General features: G+C 45.3%; 1 protein-coding gene across 1 annotated transcript; it reads left to right on the forward strand.

Annotated features, from left to right (window-relative positions):
- The first annotated feature begins 23 nt into the window (after positions 1-23).
- LOC135269235 (butyrophilin subfamily 3 member A1-like) lies at positions 24-13,042 on the forward strand. The gene is given in 11 exon segments (XM_064363074.1): positions 24-271; positions 3,508-3,597; positions 3,857-4,204; positions 5,602-5,883; positions 7,479-7,679; positions 7,839-7,859; positions 7,950-7,976; positions 8,969-8,995; positions 9,407-9,433; positions 10,983-11,655; positions 11,657-13,042. Coding segments are annotated over 11 exon segments (1,758 nt in total). The 5' UTR covers positions 24-261; the 3' UTR covers positions 11,709-13,042.
- The last annotated feature ends 3,340 nt before the right edge of the window (positions 13,043-16,382 follow it).

Consider the following 16,382-nt stretch of genomic DNA (forward strand, 5'->3'; position numbering starts at 1 on the left):
TTTTCTTCAATGTGTACCACGTACTTTCAGTTTTCATTTCAACCTTTGTCAGTGGTTTCTGCCCAGCAACTGATGAGAAACATCACCTCTGAGCCAATCAAAAAACTAATTCTTCCAAAGAGAGATTGTTATTACTCCTCTCGATGAGCAGACAGCCTCTGCTTGCTTTTTCCTTTCTTCCAGATCGAGACTCAACCATAATAGAAAGAATAGAGATCTATTAACTGCCTTTCTTCTGTGAGCTGTGGTTTTCAGAGGGGAATGTTAAAAGGTAAGTGGGGAATATTGATTAGAACCCAGGCCACGATGCCTGGGAGGACAGGGGCTGAATCTCCCGGTATGGTGAGTGGGTATTCAGGGAGAGTTCTCACCAAGAGGAAGGGGTGTGGTGCCTAAGGGGGGTGCCTGAGGGGTGTGCCTGAGGGGTCTGCGCTTGCACACAGGTGGACACAAGGAAAGGGGAGAAGTAGTGCAAGAATAAAGACCTGCAGAGGTTGGAATTTGGTATAAGGAAAGAGAGACAACATAAATGAATGAATATTCTAGTTGCATGTTCTTTTTTTTAGACAGAGTTTCGCTCTTGTTGCCCAGGCTGGAGTGCAACGGCACAGTCTTGCACAACGGCTGGAGTGCAATGGCTCACTGCAACCTCTACCTCCCGGGTTCAAGCGATTCTCCTGCCTCAACCTCCCGAGTAGCTGGGATTACAGGCATGCACCACCATGCGTGGCTGAATTTTCTTTTTTCTTTTTTTTTTTTTTGTATTTTTAGTAGAGACAGTGTTCCTCCCTCTCCATGTTGGTCAGGCTGGTTTTGAACTCCCAACCTCAGTGATTGGGTTTCTCCCGCCTCACCCTCCCAAAGTGCTGGGATTACAGGCATGAGCCACCACGCCCAGCCAATTGCATGTTCTTAAGAACTTATTGTGATAAGAAAAGGGCAAAAAAATCTTTAAAATCTGTTTTGGCTAACTCAAGGCATCTATTCCAAGAGATCCTAAAAAGAGATGTGCCTTATAGATTCATATGTAAATTTGTTCGTTACAGAAATATTTATAATATAGAAAAATCAGAACCAGCATACATACACAACAGGTGGGGGCTAGACAAACAGTTCATGGTTCAGTCGCAAAAGGGATTTCCATGAAGCCTTTAGGAATTGTGTTTTTAATGAAGAGCAATTATTTATAATTTTAACAACATTAGATCCATACATTAAACCTTGTTTTGTATTTTTTAGGAACAGTATGTGTTTTTACCTTCCATTCATCATTTCCCCAAAACATTTGTTTGGAATGTTTTTCAATGGATACAGTTTATTTCACTGTATGAATATACAATTCTTTTTTTAACACCTCCCTTGTTTTGGCTATTTCCCTTTTCTACATTTGGCTATTGTAGATTTTACTATGTTGAACAGCTTTAAACATAAATTTTTCTCTTAATCTCTGATTTTTTTTTCTTCAATACTAATTTCTAAAAGTGGAACTTTTGGGTCGAAGCATACAACTTTTTTTTTTAATAGCTTTCCTTGGTAAAATATATAACTTTTTTTTAAGGAGCTTGTTGTATATATGGCCAGAATCCTTCCAGAAATATTTACTTTCCCACTACCAAAGTATATGATTACTACCATAGTTTTTTATTTTAATGATTGATCGATTTGTAGAGACAGGGTCTCATTATGTTGCCTAGGCTGGTCTTGAACTCCTCGGCTCAAGGAATCCTCCCACCTCGACCTCCCAAATTGCTAGGATTATAGGCATGAGCCACTACTTAAACTTGTTTTCCCTTATGCTTTTCTTCCCTTGATAAATTGAATGGAATCAGGGAAAAAGTATATATATATCCTTTAAAAAGATAGAAAATATATGTCTTATTCTAAAGATAGCAGAGAAATTGTGAACTCAGGGACAATGATAATAAAAATGACACCCCATTTATAGCAACATAAAGAGCAGCTTTGAGGAGCAGAAGACATGAAATGCAATGTTTAGTCTGGGTGGGTGCAAGATCCAGGCAGGGGTGGAGGCCGGCCGGCCGGCCGCACAGACCTCTGTTCCGTTGCTTCCTCTTCTCCCGTCCCACCTCCCTATGCAGCCCTGGTTCTCAGAGGCCATTTCCAGACCCACAGCAGGAGGTGTTAGGGCTGCAGGCTTCAAGCTCCTTTGTTTTGGGAGACACTGTTAAGGAGTTAGTATTTACTGAGCAGCTAATATGTCCCAGTCACTATTATAACTCATAATAATTATTGTTAAGTAATACATGAAAAAACTTAAATTTAAAAAATTCCAATATTTTAAAAGTAAAGAGAGCAAAAGGCCAAAGTGTCCTTTCACTCACTAACCTCTGATCTTCAGTTTAGCATGCATCTTTTTAGACATTTTCAGGCATTTACATATGTAGTTATGCAGAAATGTAAAGGTTTGCTTTTGTTTTTCCATTGAATCATTAGTATAGTTCTGCAAGGTGCTTTTGATCACTTAGTGTATCTCCATTGTCTAGGTTCATGACAGTAAATCAAGTCTTTTTACCTGCTGCACTGAATTCCCTCTGAGGGATGAGTCATCATTCCTCTAAGCAGTCTCTGCTGGGGGCTGGCTCAGTTGGTTACCACTTTTATATTAAAAATAGTGCTGCAAGGTCATTCACACAGAGGCTTCTCCCTGCACCCATGCGAGTACTTTGCTAGACTAAACATCAGAAAGTGGAATTTCTGGGCCAACTGTGCACATTCTAAATTTCACATTTCATGATATTGTATGAGTAAATAAAGTTCCAATGGTTTTGTCCCATGACCGAGAGCAAATAACTTGTGAATCTGAGTGCCTTTACTTACTGCTTACCCTCTTTGTGTCCCTAACCCTAATATCATGAGCCTGGCCACTTATGGGTACTCAGTAAATATTTGTTGAATGACTTTATGAAGGGAAGAAAGAAGTAAGGCCTGGTCTTATTTGCAGCTCTCTGATCACTAGTCTTGGATTAAATGTGATGGGTTCAGCCGCTCACTGACTCCAAGGCCCCACCAGGCAGTCTTCCTGAATCCCACCAGGAGTCCACTGGGCTATGAGTTGACCATGATGATGGCCAAGAGCTAAGGCTTTGAGGAGTACACAGTGTTGTACACCCACAGTTGTGGACCCTGGTGGAACCAGGGAGCCCAGTGAAGAGGGTCCTGCATGAATCAGAGGAGGATGACGGAGGGTTGGACGGGCAGGGAAAGTTTGGGGAAGTGATAGCATTCTGAATATTTTCAAACAGTAGAGTGAAGATTTCCTGATCATATAACAGATGTGCATTTTACATAGACATGGTTTTACAGGTGATTGTCCATGTTGGAACTCAAAGGTAAAGACGCTCAAGGAAAGAAATCTTTTGCAGAGGTAAGATCTTCAGTCACCATTCTTGAGTTAGCTGTGGGGAAGTGGAGGTTTCCATGAAGAATAAAGCTTCTTCTGGGCCATTAGTGTCTGATCCACACCTTCTGGTGTCTCCTGATATACAGTACGGATGAAAATGGCAAGTTCCCTGGCCTTTCTTCTGCTCAGCTTTCATGTCTGCCTCCTCTTGGTCCAGCTGCTCACTCCTTGCTCAGGTAGGGAATGATTCCATGCTTGTTTCTGAAGTAGACAGTTACCTATTAGTCTTCTCAGAGGACTTTTGACTCCTTCCCATACCTGAAGTCCATCCCAACCTGTGGGTTCACGTATCACTAAGGAACAAATGGTGCTTCTCTTAGGATCGTGTTCCCCTCTAGGGTCTCTGTGTCTCACCTTCCCTGTCTGAGAAGCACCCTTCCTCTCATGACCCCAACCCCAGCACCCTCTGACGGACCCTCCCCCTTGTGCCGACAGCTCAGTTTGCTGTGCTTGGACCCCCTGGGCCCATCCTGGCCATGGTGGGTGAAGACGCTGATCTGCCCTGTCACCTGGTCCCGACCATGAGTGCAGAGACCATGGAGCTGAGGTGGGTGAGTTCCAGCCTCAGGCAGGTGGTGAGCGTGTATGTAGATGGAAAGGAAGTGGAAGACAGGCAGAGTGCAGAGTATCGAGGGAGAACTTCGATTCTACGGGATGGCATCGCTGCAGGGAAGGCTGCTCTCCAAATACACAACGTCACAGCCTCTGACAGTGGAAAGTACTTGTGTTATTTCCAAGATGGTGACTTCTATGAAAAAGCCCTGGTGGAGCTGAAGGTTGCAGGTGAGTCTCCGGGCTTTGTTCTGAGAGCATTTCTGGGTAGGATCTAGAACAGATGCCGAGTTCCTCTTCCAAAAGCACTGCAGACACCCCTGGCTGCTCACTAGCAGTTGCCTGTGCTGCCTTCCAACTTAGCCTCTCTGAGCCCCTTGAGTAGGACACAGGTTTTCCTTTAGGAAGAATTCCTGCTGTGCCCTACATGCTCAAGTAAAGAACTCCCTTCCTCTGGCCACCAGAGACATAAGGGAAGTGAAGGAGGACGGATAGGAAGCATAATTAATCGTTGCATCAGTGACTGGTACACAGTCATTTTGGTCTAATTGAGTAAGAGACAGCTCCTGTGGTGTCACCAAGTGCACAATACCATGGGCCCTGGGAGGTGCCACAGGGACTGTATCTGCTGCCAGTGTTTTCCAATCAGTGACTCCCAGGAACACTTTTGTAGTAAAATGAGGCATGTTTCTCACTCATTGCATTGAGGAAGAACACACATCACAGGGAGCTGTGGCGGGGTCTCAGTAAGAAGGTGTTAGAGCAGACTGAGTATACAGTTGGGGAAGGGTTTATAGACTTAGTCCTCCACTCTGGATGAGATGCCATCAGGAAAGCGTGGCAGTTTAATTCTGTGAGTGGGAGCCTTAATCAATCTTATCTAGGAGGAGGAGACTAGGGTGAGACTAAAGCTATAACTGAAGAGGCAGCAATTCCTCACTGCCAATGGGGGATGCTTGGTTGTTGCTGTGATTTGGACAATGTTCATGTTTTCCTCTGTACTCACGCATGATGTGGGTTGTCTTGTTTTTCCCATGATCCATCATAGTCACAAAGTGCCATGATCTGATGCTGGTGTTCTGTGAAATTGCTTTTGATAACAGGAGAATGCTGAGTTCCTGCTGTCACTTTCAGATGAGGGGGCTGCTCTTTTCTTTCTCAGTGCAATCCCTTTTCCTGTGGCTTCTATTTAAGGGTTTGGTCAGTCGGGATCTGTAGCAGAGGATGAAGGGAGAGAGAGAAAAGGAGAGGCCTGGGTGCTTATTCCCTGGCTTCCTTCCTGCAAGGTACCCTCAGGCTGGCTGCATCGCCTTGCCGAAGGTCACTGCTCCTCTCAAGAAAGTCCTCAATGACTGAATCTTTTCTTTTATGTCCTCAAAACAGCTCCCTCTGTTCCTCCCACTGGTAACCGAGGTGGGTGGGAATAGCCCCACTGTTACTGACCCTGGGAAACCGTACTCATCCGTGGCTTCTGTGATGAGGCCTCCTCACCAGGACCACACTTTTGTAAACCAGTCTGGAATGAAATTTTTCTCGAATTATGGAATGTGAGTGTGCCCGTGATTCCTGCTGAGACCCTCCCTGATACAGGAGCTCTCCAGAATTTAGGCTGATTTATCCTTCCACAGCACTGGGTTCTGATCTTCACATTGATGTGAAGGGTTATGAAGCTGGAGGGATCCGTCTGGAGTGCAGGTCCACTGGCTGGTACCCCCAGCCCCAAATACAGTGGAGCAACGCCAAGGGAGAGAACATCCTGGCTGTGGAAGCACCTGTGGTTGCGGACGGAGCGGGTCTGTATGCAGTAGCAGCATCCGTGACCATGAGAGGCAGCTCTGGGGAGCGGGTGTCCTGCATCATCAGAAATTCCCTCCTCGGCCTGGAAAAGACAGCCAGCATTTCCATCGCAGGTCAGTGCCTGCTTGGCCTCAGCTTTACTGAGCTGAGCTGTGGCAATTGAATGAAGGGGGATGTGTGAGTCTCTACTGTGTGAGTCTCTGGAGCCGACCTGGGTCTCTGCACAGCATGTAAGACCCAAAGCAGGGACCTGGAGGCTCCTGCCTGCTCCGGGGGAGCTTCCCTCTTCCACAAAGCTGTTCATGACACGAACATTTACTGAACATTTCCTGTCTGCCAGAAAGTATGAAGCTGCATGTGCAAAGTCAAATGACAAAAGGGGAAAACTTATACATATATCCACACACACACTCATAGAGAAAGAGCTAATCTCTTTAAGACAGAAGAATTTAAAAACAGAGTAAAAAATTTTAACAAAGGTCATAAGTTGTGAATTTACAGAAAAGGAAGTAACCCACAAAAGGGTGCTTATTTTCACTCATTAGAGAAACATATACTGAATCATTTTTCACTTATGGTATTGGCAAAAATCAAAACAAACCTCTGTTGGTTGATAGCACATGGTTATGGCAGGAATGTAGAAAGGCAGGGACTCCAAGGAATCTGCTGGTATGACTTGTATTTTTGGTGTACATTAGCACAATCTCTGTTGGGGGCTCTATAGCAATATCTATCCAAACTACATATTTAGTGATCCAAAATTCCGCTTCTGGGAGTTTATCTGGTAGACAAGATTGCATCTGTGTGAAGTAATCCATGTAAAACGTTATTTCTTATAGCACTTATTATGATTGCACAAGGTTAGAAACTATGCAGATGTTCACTGCTGGGGAACTTTCGTGCAATGGCTACCACTCAACTGTGGGAGAAAAAAGAGATAATTATTTCCATACTGATACGGAAGGATCTCCAAGATGAACTTTGCACAGAAAGAGCAAAATGCAGAATCGTGTATAGAATGCTGTCTTTAGTGCAAATAAGAGGAAAAGCAAGAATATATTTTTATTTACAATTTTTAACTTAACAAGCAATGTAATAACACTCATTACATGTCATGTACTTTGTATGTGTTAATTTAATCCTTTTAACTTTGGGAAATAGGTATTATCATTACCCCTATTTGAAAGAGTAGGACAGCAGGAACAGAGAGGTTAAGTAATTAGTCTAAAGTCACACTGCTAGTCACCTAAAGGAGCCAGCACTGACACTCAGGTTCTCTAGCTCCAAAGTTCCTGTTCTTAAGCATCCTATTAAGCAGACTAATTTGAAGCTAAGAAAGGGAGGGTGGGAGGGAGGACTGGGTGGATGGGAGGCTTGTGTCACTTTTTATATATGTATTTTTGAACGATGTAAATGTGTTACCAGTTAAAAAATTCAATTAGAAAAAAATGTGTATAATCTGCTCAAGTCGCTCACTTTCCACATGAGAGGCAGACATCTCAGGGGAAGTAATAGTAGCAGCCTCTAGTAGGGGTTTATCAAAGTCTTACCCACAGTCCTCTGAGATTTTAGGATGAGAAAGATTATTTAACCTCATGAGATAGATTTCATGCCCTGTGACTTGGGGTGGGCAGCTAACACTTGGGTCGCCGCAGTCTGGGGGTGCTGAGTGCACGGCCCCCATGGCCTACAGCCCTTCCCTTCACAGACTCCTTCTTCATGAGTGCCCAGAGCTGGATCGCTGCCCTGGCCGGGACCCTGCCTGTCTTACTGCTGCTTCTCGCAGTAGCCGGTTACTTCTTGTGGCAACAGCAGGAGAAAAAAAAGACTCTGTCCAGAAAGAAAAAGAGAGAGCAACAGTTGAGAGAAATGGCATGGAACACAATGAAGCAAGAACAAAGCAAAACAGGTAGCTGACCCCGGGAGGTTATCTGAGTCCCTGGCTTATAGGCCAAGGCCCAAAGACCTCACGCCCATCCCCATCCCAGAGCTGGGTCATTTTTAAGGTTTATTTTTTGGAAAACCCCTCACCTGTAACAGTTCATTGCTTTCTCTGCTTACTTTTCAGTGAAGCTCCAGGAGGAACTCAGTAAGTTCCCATTCCCCCAGAGACCCAGGCACGTCTTCCTGTCCCTGCTTTCAGTGCCCTGATGCATCTTCCCTGTTTATTCCATTGCAGAGTGGAGAAGTATCCAGTACACGGCTTGTAAGTGGCTCTGACATTTTCTCTGAATTTGAATCTATAACGGTCTATGCTTCAATAGTTTCCACTCTTAACTCTTTCCCCAATGTTGGGAAGTGGTCTTAGATCCCTTTGACTAGGGAAAGAAAATAAATGTGCCAATTCCTAGTCATTACCAAAAAAAAAAAAAAAAAAAGAAAAGTATGACTCATTGGATGGAGTAACACCCAGGAGGAGTGTTTCTTTAGCTCTCTCCTTCTCTCTCTCTCGACTGGTCTCAAAGAAAAGATGCCTTCAGTTTCTCTCTACTAGGGACCACAGACTCTATAGCCCTGCAAAGCGCTGAGGAATATCCAGGCATACACTTACAAAGGAAGGGGGAAGAGGTGGATGAAGTGCATTCTCTATGGTAGGAACTTCACTAGTCATTTTACGTAATCTATAGGCTCCAGAGAAGAAAAGAAAAAAAGATAATAAAGAACAAGAAAATTAGAAAAAAGAGACAGAGAAAAGTGTCTAATAAACAAGAGTGGCTTGAACAGTTGCTCAGTTGGTACCAATTTATTCTAACTGCCTTCAAAACTAATCCCTGAAATTTCTCATTAAATTTCCCAAATTCTTTTCAGAGTAAGGTAGGAAATTACAGATTGAGATAGAAGAATCTTACACACACACACACACACACACATATTTACATATACACATATATATACATATATATATATATATATATATATGCACATAGACATGGTGACACCAGGAGGATAGATACATTCCAAATAGACCAGCTGAATACCATCGGAAAGAAACGCTCACAGTGTCTGCCATGTCACTCGCATTCGACTGATGTTCCTGAATTTGATATTAAGAACAACACCATAGAGAGAATTGAACCTGCAGAGGAAGAAGATACAGGTGGTTAAAAAAAAAAAAAAGATTAGATGGATATAAAAGTAAGGAAATGGGGCCAACTCAAACATGGCAAGTTCAGGTGACATCTCTTTCTTTCTTTGTAGGGAGACAGAGACCTTCAGCCTATAATGGTGAGTGAGCCTGATGCTTTCTGAGTTTGCTGGGTCATGTGCCATGAACATCTTAACCTCTTCTTTGCTGTGACCCATGGACGTTCTCAGTTGTATTAATTAGATCTAACCCAAAGACTCAATTTCTGAGTGGTGGGGGGTTGCTTTCTGCTTTTCTGGAGAATCTAAGAGACTCCTGACCCTGCACATCTCCTTGCAAAGCCTGTCCTTGCAGCCTGCACCCCTCATGACAGAGGGAACAGAGCCTGCTGTTTCTGAGAAGGTGCCACCCCTGATCCATCAGAGCCGTAGAGGAGGGAAGCTGGACCCTGGAAGAAACTCTGAAGAAAAGGAGAGAAAACATGTAGTGAATGGAGTGGGAAAAAGTACAAAAATACTGACTTTTTCTCCTCTGTGTCTCTTTCCTTTCAGAATGGAAAATGGCCCTCTTCAAGCCTGGTGAGTCAATCACTGTATGTTCCCTGGACCAACAACCTGAGGGAACATATTCCTTTTGCCTCCTCCAACTCTCGTGATTTGGGGAAGAACAGTTCCCATGACTAGCAGAGTTTGGGGTAGGCAACATTAAATCCCAATCAGAAAAGAGGGCCCATAACCAAGGCCCTTCCTGCTGAGAGCCAGAGAACCAGGGAGAATTGCTCTCTTGGGCTTCCTCAGACCTTCCTGGGAAGAAAGATGCATAAAGGGTGGAGCTGAGGGGAAGGAGACACACACTGAGTAATGCTGCAGGGAGAGTGAGGATGGAAATGCCAAGCAGAGGAGGCGATGCCGGCCCTAAGAACTTTGCCCTTCCCTGGCTTCTCATGCCACCTACTGCCTGTGTCTCCTCGAAGGATTTAATGCTTCCGAGCTTCTGCCTCCACATGTTTAGATGATGATTGCAATCTGTGTTTTGAGGGGGTTGAGGTGAAGACTGAAGGAATAATAAACATGCGTTGGTCAGAAACCTAGTAAGAACGAGATGGCGAGTTCAAACCGGGTGGTTGAAGGTTTGTGGAAAGGAGGGTTAAGGGAAAGCAACAAGGAAAAGTGCAGTGCCCCATGGTTCCCAAGAGTGGGGAGCTGTCTCCACCCCCAGCCTGAGAGGGATGGGGAGGAGAGGCAGTGACTGGAACCCAGAGAAAGGGGTAGCTCAAAGAGAGGGCTTCCTGAGAAGAGTCAGGCCTTGTTAGAGCAGCACCAGCTGCTGCTGGCAGGGAGGAAGCAGGGAAATCAACAGTGAGTCTCTCCTCTCCTTCTCCTTCCAATCTTCTATCAGGGCCTCTCATTGGCCAAACCCAACAGCAAACCAGAGGACAAGGGAGCCCAGTGGCGCTGTCCTTAGAGGACAAGTTCTTGGGGCCCAGAGGAGGGTGGGGAAAGCTGCAGGGTGCAGAGTGAACCTGGGGCATATAAGGCCCCGCACAGAGCCCAGCACAGACCCAGCCTTGCAGCTACTAAAACTTCAGGAACGTCCTTCATGCTCTGCTATGGGCTGAGTAAGTAACATGATTACCTTGTACAATGCTAGAGATTCATATTTTTCAGGTGAGGAAATGCTTCAGATGAGGCTCCACCTTGTTAAATAAATTGGATGTATGGAAAAATAGACTGCAGAAAAGGGGAACTCATTTAGCTCATGAGTGGTAGAGGGAAGATTGAAAATTAACCTCTGAGTACAAAGCATTCGTGGGTTGAGCCAGTGTGGGGGGGGGTAAACAGGAAAAATGTAAAAAGAGGATCCTTGTTGTTTCCTGAGGCTGCATCAGGGTGTTGGGTTAGGCAGATCCTGATGCAACTGTCATTTCACCCTCCTCTTCCCCTCTGAACACAGACCCCTGGGTCTTTCTCTCTTATGACATTGATGAGAAAGTCACATTCAGGGCAGGCTAGGGATGCCAGGCTCTGGATTCAGGCCTCCTCAGCATGGCCCAGGCCTTGCATGCTGAGGCTTTGAAATCCAGGAACGATGGCTGACCCCATGGACACTTCCTCAAACTCTCTGCAGCGGATGTAATTCTGGATCCAAACACGGCAAACCCCATCCTCCTTGTTTCTGAGGACCAGAGGAGTGTTCAGCGTGCCAAGGAGCGCCAGGATCTGCCAGACAACCCTGAGAGATTTGATTGGCATTTTTGTGTTCTCAGCTGTGAAAGCTTCACCTCGGGGAGACATTACTGGGAGGTGGAGGTTGGGGACAGGAAAGAGTGGCATATTGGGGTGTGCAGTAAGAACGTGCAGAGAAAAGGTTGGGTCAAAATGACACCTGAGAACGGATTCTGGACTATGGGGCTGACTGATGGGAATAAGTATCGGGCTCTCACTGAGCCCAGAACCAACCTGACACTTCCTGAGTCCCCTAGGAAAGTGGGGGTCTTCCTGGACTATGAGACTGGAGATGTCTCATTCTACAATGCCGTGGATGGATCACATATTCATACTTTCCTGGACATCTCCTTCTCTGAGCCTCTGTATCCTGTTTTCAGAATTTTGACCTTGGAGCCCACTGCCCTGACCATTTGCCCAGCGCCAAAAGGAGTAGAGAGTTCCCCGGATCCCGACCTAGTTGCACCTGATCATCCTCTGGAGACACCAGTGTCGCCAGGCTTAGCTAATGAAAGTGGGGAGCCTCAGGCTGAAGTAACATCTCTGCTTCTCCCTGCCCAGCCTGGAGCTGACGGCCTCCCTCTCCACAGCAACCAAGCAGAACCATAAGACTGCAGACACACACTGAAGCACTTTACTGATGCTCATTCAATTATTCATATGATAGCTGTTTGAGTTTGGTACCAACGTATTGTCCTCTCATACAGATAAGGAAACTGGGGTGCAGAAAAGTGAATTCACTTTACAAAGTAGACATGACTAGTGAACAACAGAGCTGGGATCTATTCATCAATGACTAACATTAATAGAGAATTTTAAACGTTCTGAGTGCTGTGTTATGAGTTTTAGTGGATGTCACTCCTTTAATCCTCACAACACTCTGTCAGGTAGTCTCATTTTGTGAGTATGGAAGCTGAGGCAGGGTGACATTAAGTAACCTGCATAACTCATACGGTAATTTGTGCAGTTGGGAGACATTCAGCCTCAGTCCCTGGCCACTTGCCCATTCTTTTCCAGCCTGATTCTTCCCCCATGGGAAGAACCCACCTGTAGCTCTGAGGTTCCCTTCCCAGGACAGCTCCAGGGTGGGGATCATTGTAGGTGGTTGTGGGGTTGACACCCCTATTGACTCCTTCCCAGCTGATGGTCAGAGTCTTAGACCCGGCACTCCTTGGATTAGCTGTGCCGAGTGTCTTGGTTGAGAGAATAACCTCATGGTACCCACATGACACGTGACTTGGAAGGAGACTTGAGGCCACATCCAGTAAATAATGGCACACAGGTGTGCCCACCCAACAACTGTGCTGAGTGATCATGCAGCCAGAGCCAGGCTTCCTGCAGTCAGGGTTTCCAGGCAGAGCAGATACCCTAAAGAGTCTCTGTGATGCAGGAAATTTAGATGAAGGAAGCTGGAAGAACTACAGGGATGATGATGATGATGAAGATGATGATTAGAGACAGAGTCTCTCTCACTCTGTTGCCAGGCTGAAGTGCAGTGTCACAATCTAAGCTTACTGCAACCTCTGCCTTGCAAGTTCAAGTGATTCTCCTGCCTCAACCTCCTGAGTAGCTGAGACTACAGGTACAAGCCACCATGCCCAGTTGATATTTGTACTTTTAATAGAGATGAGGGTTCACCATGTTGACCAGGATGGTCTCGATCTTTTGACCTTGTGATTCACCTGCCTCAAACTCCCAAAGTTCTGGGATCACAGGCGTGAGCCACTGCACTGGCCTACAGGGATATTTTAAATCCTGCTATGGACTCTTCCTCCAGAAAAGGGGTCTGTCCATCCCTGCTCATTGGTGAATATTAAACCCATATTCCTTTCAACTGCTGCCTGCTAGAGAAAACTACTCATTATCATCACTATTATTGCTCCCCACTGTATCCCCTCTACTTGGCATGTGCTTGTCAAGTTCTAGTTTTCAATAAATTTGTGAATAATGTTTACTCTTCAACTTGGCTTTCTCTAGATTCTGGTGTTTACTCAGCACAGTACAGTAGTCCACACACCCACTGTACTCCCCACAGTGCCAGTTTACCTCACTGCAGCGTTTTCACAAAACCTTTATTGTATGTATTTTCTTCTGCTGTCATGATGAATTACCACAAATTTTTAGACTTAAAGCAATACAAATTTTTGTTTCACAGTTCTATAGGTCAGAAGTCCAATAGGGATCTCACCAGGCTAAGATCAAGGTGTCTGCATGCTGGATTCTTTTCTGGGGACTCTAGAGAACAATCTGTTTTCTTGTTTTTTCAGATTGCTGGCAGAATTCAGTTCCTTGCAATTACAAGACAGAGGTCCCAGTTGCTTACCAGTTACAGCTGAAGGCTGTTCCCATCTCTAGAGGCTGCTGTGCTTTGGCTCCCATCTCCCTTCTTGCATCTGCAAAGCAGCAACTGTGCACTGAGGACCTATCAATCTTTGAAGTTTTTCTGGTTCTTTTTCCATTGCATCTCTCTGATTCTTTTGCCTTCTGCTTTTGAGAACTCCTGTGATAAGATTAAGTCCACCTAGATAATTTAGAATAATCACCATATTTTAAGGTCCATAGACATTTGAGGGGAATATTGACAATATTTGCCAGTTAGAAATTTCTTCCACCAGATACCCTAAATCACCTCACTGGAGCTCAAAGTTCCACAGATCTCTAGGGCAGGGACAAAATGCTGCCAGTCTTTTTTGTATAGCAAGAGTGACCTTTACTCCAGTTCCCAACAAGTTCGTCGTCTCTATCTGAGACTACCTCAGCCTAGACTTCATTGTCCATATCACTATCAGCATTTGGTCAAAGTCATTCAGCAACTCTCTAGGAAGTTCCAAACTTTCTCACATTTTCCTGTCTTCTTCTGAACCCTCCAAACTGTTCCAACCTCTGCCTGTTACCCCATTCCAAAGTCACCTCCACATTTTTGGGTATCCTTATAGCAGCACCCCACTCTAGCGGTACCAATATACTGTACTAGTCTCTTCTCATGCTACTATGAAGGACTGCCTGAGACTGGGTAATTTATAAAGGAAAGAGGTATAATTGACTCATGGTACCATGAATAGGGAGGACTCAGGAAACTTACAATCATGGCAGAAGTGGAAGCAAACATGTTCTTCTTCACGTGATGGCAGGAAGAAGAAGTGCTGAGCAAAAGGGGGAAATGTCCCTTATAAAACCATCAGATGTCATGAGAACTGACTATTATGAGAACAGCATGGAGGTAACTGCCCCCATGATTCAATTACCTCCCACTAGGTCCCTTCTACAACACATGGGGATTATCAGAACTACAATTCAAGATGATATTTGGCTGGAGACACAGCCAAACCATACCATGTGGTTTCTTGGTAAGCTACCTGATAAGCAATCAATTCTATTCCTGCCCATAACACATATGTTTCCCTCTGGCGTAGGTCAGCTTTGGCAGAGGGTGAAACTTAGCTGAGCTAGATACTTCTGTAACAAGCTGCTTCAGAAGCCCTGGGCTTTATTTCTTCACATAAAAAAATCTGAAGCCAGATCGCAGCCTGATCAGCCAAGCTTTTGAATCCTTACAACCTCCTCTTCTGTTTCTTCCAAAGAACTGCTTAGGCTTGGCTGGAATGATCAAATACTTACTATGATTTTATCCTCATTAGCCACTGAACCTAGAATCCAATTTTAATTATACTCCAGAAGCATCAAGTGATGGGTGAGGCTGCTGTTTCAGTTTAAGGGTCAGTCAAATAAAAAAAGTGGTTCTGAGGAATGTCTTTAGTTTATTCTCATCAAAGAGCTTTCTCTGCAGATGGAACCTACTGGTTCTTCCTTCCTGGTCCTTGAACGTCTAACCTGGAGTGATTTAATTTTGCTGCCACCTCTGTCTGGCACTCTAGTGCCTAATGATTTCAGGAACTGGGCCACGCTGTGGTGGGAATGACCTTACCTTGAGCATGTCACTCACGCACTGAACAACAGCTGAGAGCAGAGCTTAGGCCTGGGCCCTATAAGGACAGAGGAATCACATGCTGCAGAGGTCTGTCCTAAGGAGCAGGTACTCTAGCCACAGCAAAGACACAGTTGATGCCTGGATAACAATAATAGAATACAGGACATGAGAATAGCAAAAGATGTGGGTGTCAGAAGAGGCTGAGAACACTTCAGGCAGGAGCACTGAGTTGTGCTCAGAGGAAGTAGGCAGGAAGGCTGGGCAGGATTTCAAGGGCAGAGATGGAGCAAAGAATTCAAGTGAAAGGCATGGCATGAGAAAGGGAGCGCTGGCCACAGGGAGTGCAACGTTGTGACGCAAGGCCACTGTGGAGCCATTGCTAGTGTATTAATGCAAAGTTTGGAATTGAATCAGAAGGGAATCGGAGGCCTCCAGACTAAGCATTTAGTCACTTGAGGGGAGTATTCACAACCGGGCGTCGGGAAGATTATTCTGGAAGATATCTTTACAATGTCAAGATTGGAGTCTGTGGGGAAGGGATAACCTTTTGGGGAGGATGGTATGTGTTTCGGTGTCTGTGTGTGTGCTGGTGTGTGTATGTGGTCCTTGGACCCAACCCCAACACCTACTGGCAGAAGGAAATGGCCAACTAGAAAGTCTTTGCTCACTTCCATCTTCTGCCCCCACCAGAATGCCACCTCCCTGAGGAAAAGGGTTTTTGCTGCTCACTCAGTATCCTCAGCACCTCTTATCCAATAGCTCTGGAATGAATGACAAGGCCTTCATAACAGCCAGTGCAACTGCTGTCTCCTTTCCTTTGCTACCCTTCCCTCTCCAGCCATGCCTGCTTCCCCCAAGCCCTTCCGCGCTCCGGGCCCAACCTCCAAAGCTAGCAACTTGAACAAGAGTCACCTGGCTTTGGAAAGAGGGCGGCTTATGTTTTCCTCCTCATGCTTCCTCCCCAGCAAAATCGTTTGCTGCATTCAAAAGCCTCTCCTTGTGGATACCAGCAAAGGCACCAACCTCGGGGACACATCTCGGGGAAACTCAAGTCTTGAGAGAGAAAGAGAGGAGAGAAAAAGTAACTTGCTTTCGAACTAAGAAAAAGTAAATAAAAAGACCCAGTAGTTATTTGCTGCTTGAGATTTCTGAGTCTGTGTATTCTACCTAGTAACTGCTGAGAAACAAGGCTCGACACCATTCGCTGGTTCACTTACACGCGGCCAATCCTGGCTCGAAACTATTTAGGGAACCCTTGGGAACCTGCGGACGCCTTGAGAATCAGATTCCCGTATCGCCGTAAGTGGGAAGCGAGGACTTTTTTCTCCTCTTTCGGGACGGTTTGTGTCTAGTAGTGCCTGTGCCCCTGGACAG

Source organism: Aotus nancymaae, unplaced genomic scaffold (assembly GCF_030222135.1).
Source record: "Aotus nancymaae isolate 86718 unplaced genomic scaffold, 86718_ANA_hifiasm-v0.15.2.pri h1tg000051l, whole genome shotgun sequence".
NCBI lineage: Eukaryota > Metazoa > Chordata > Mammalia > Primates > Aotidae > Aotus > Aotus nancymaae.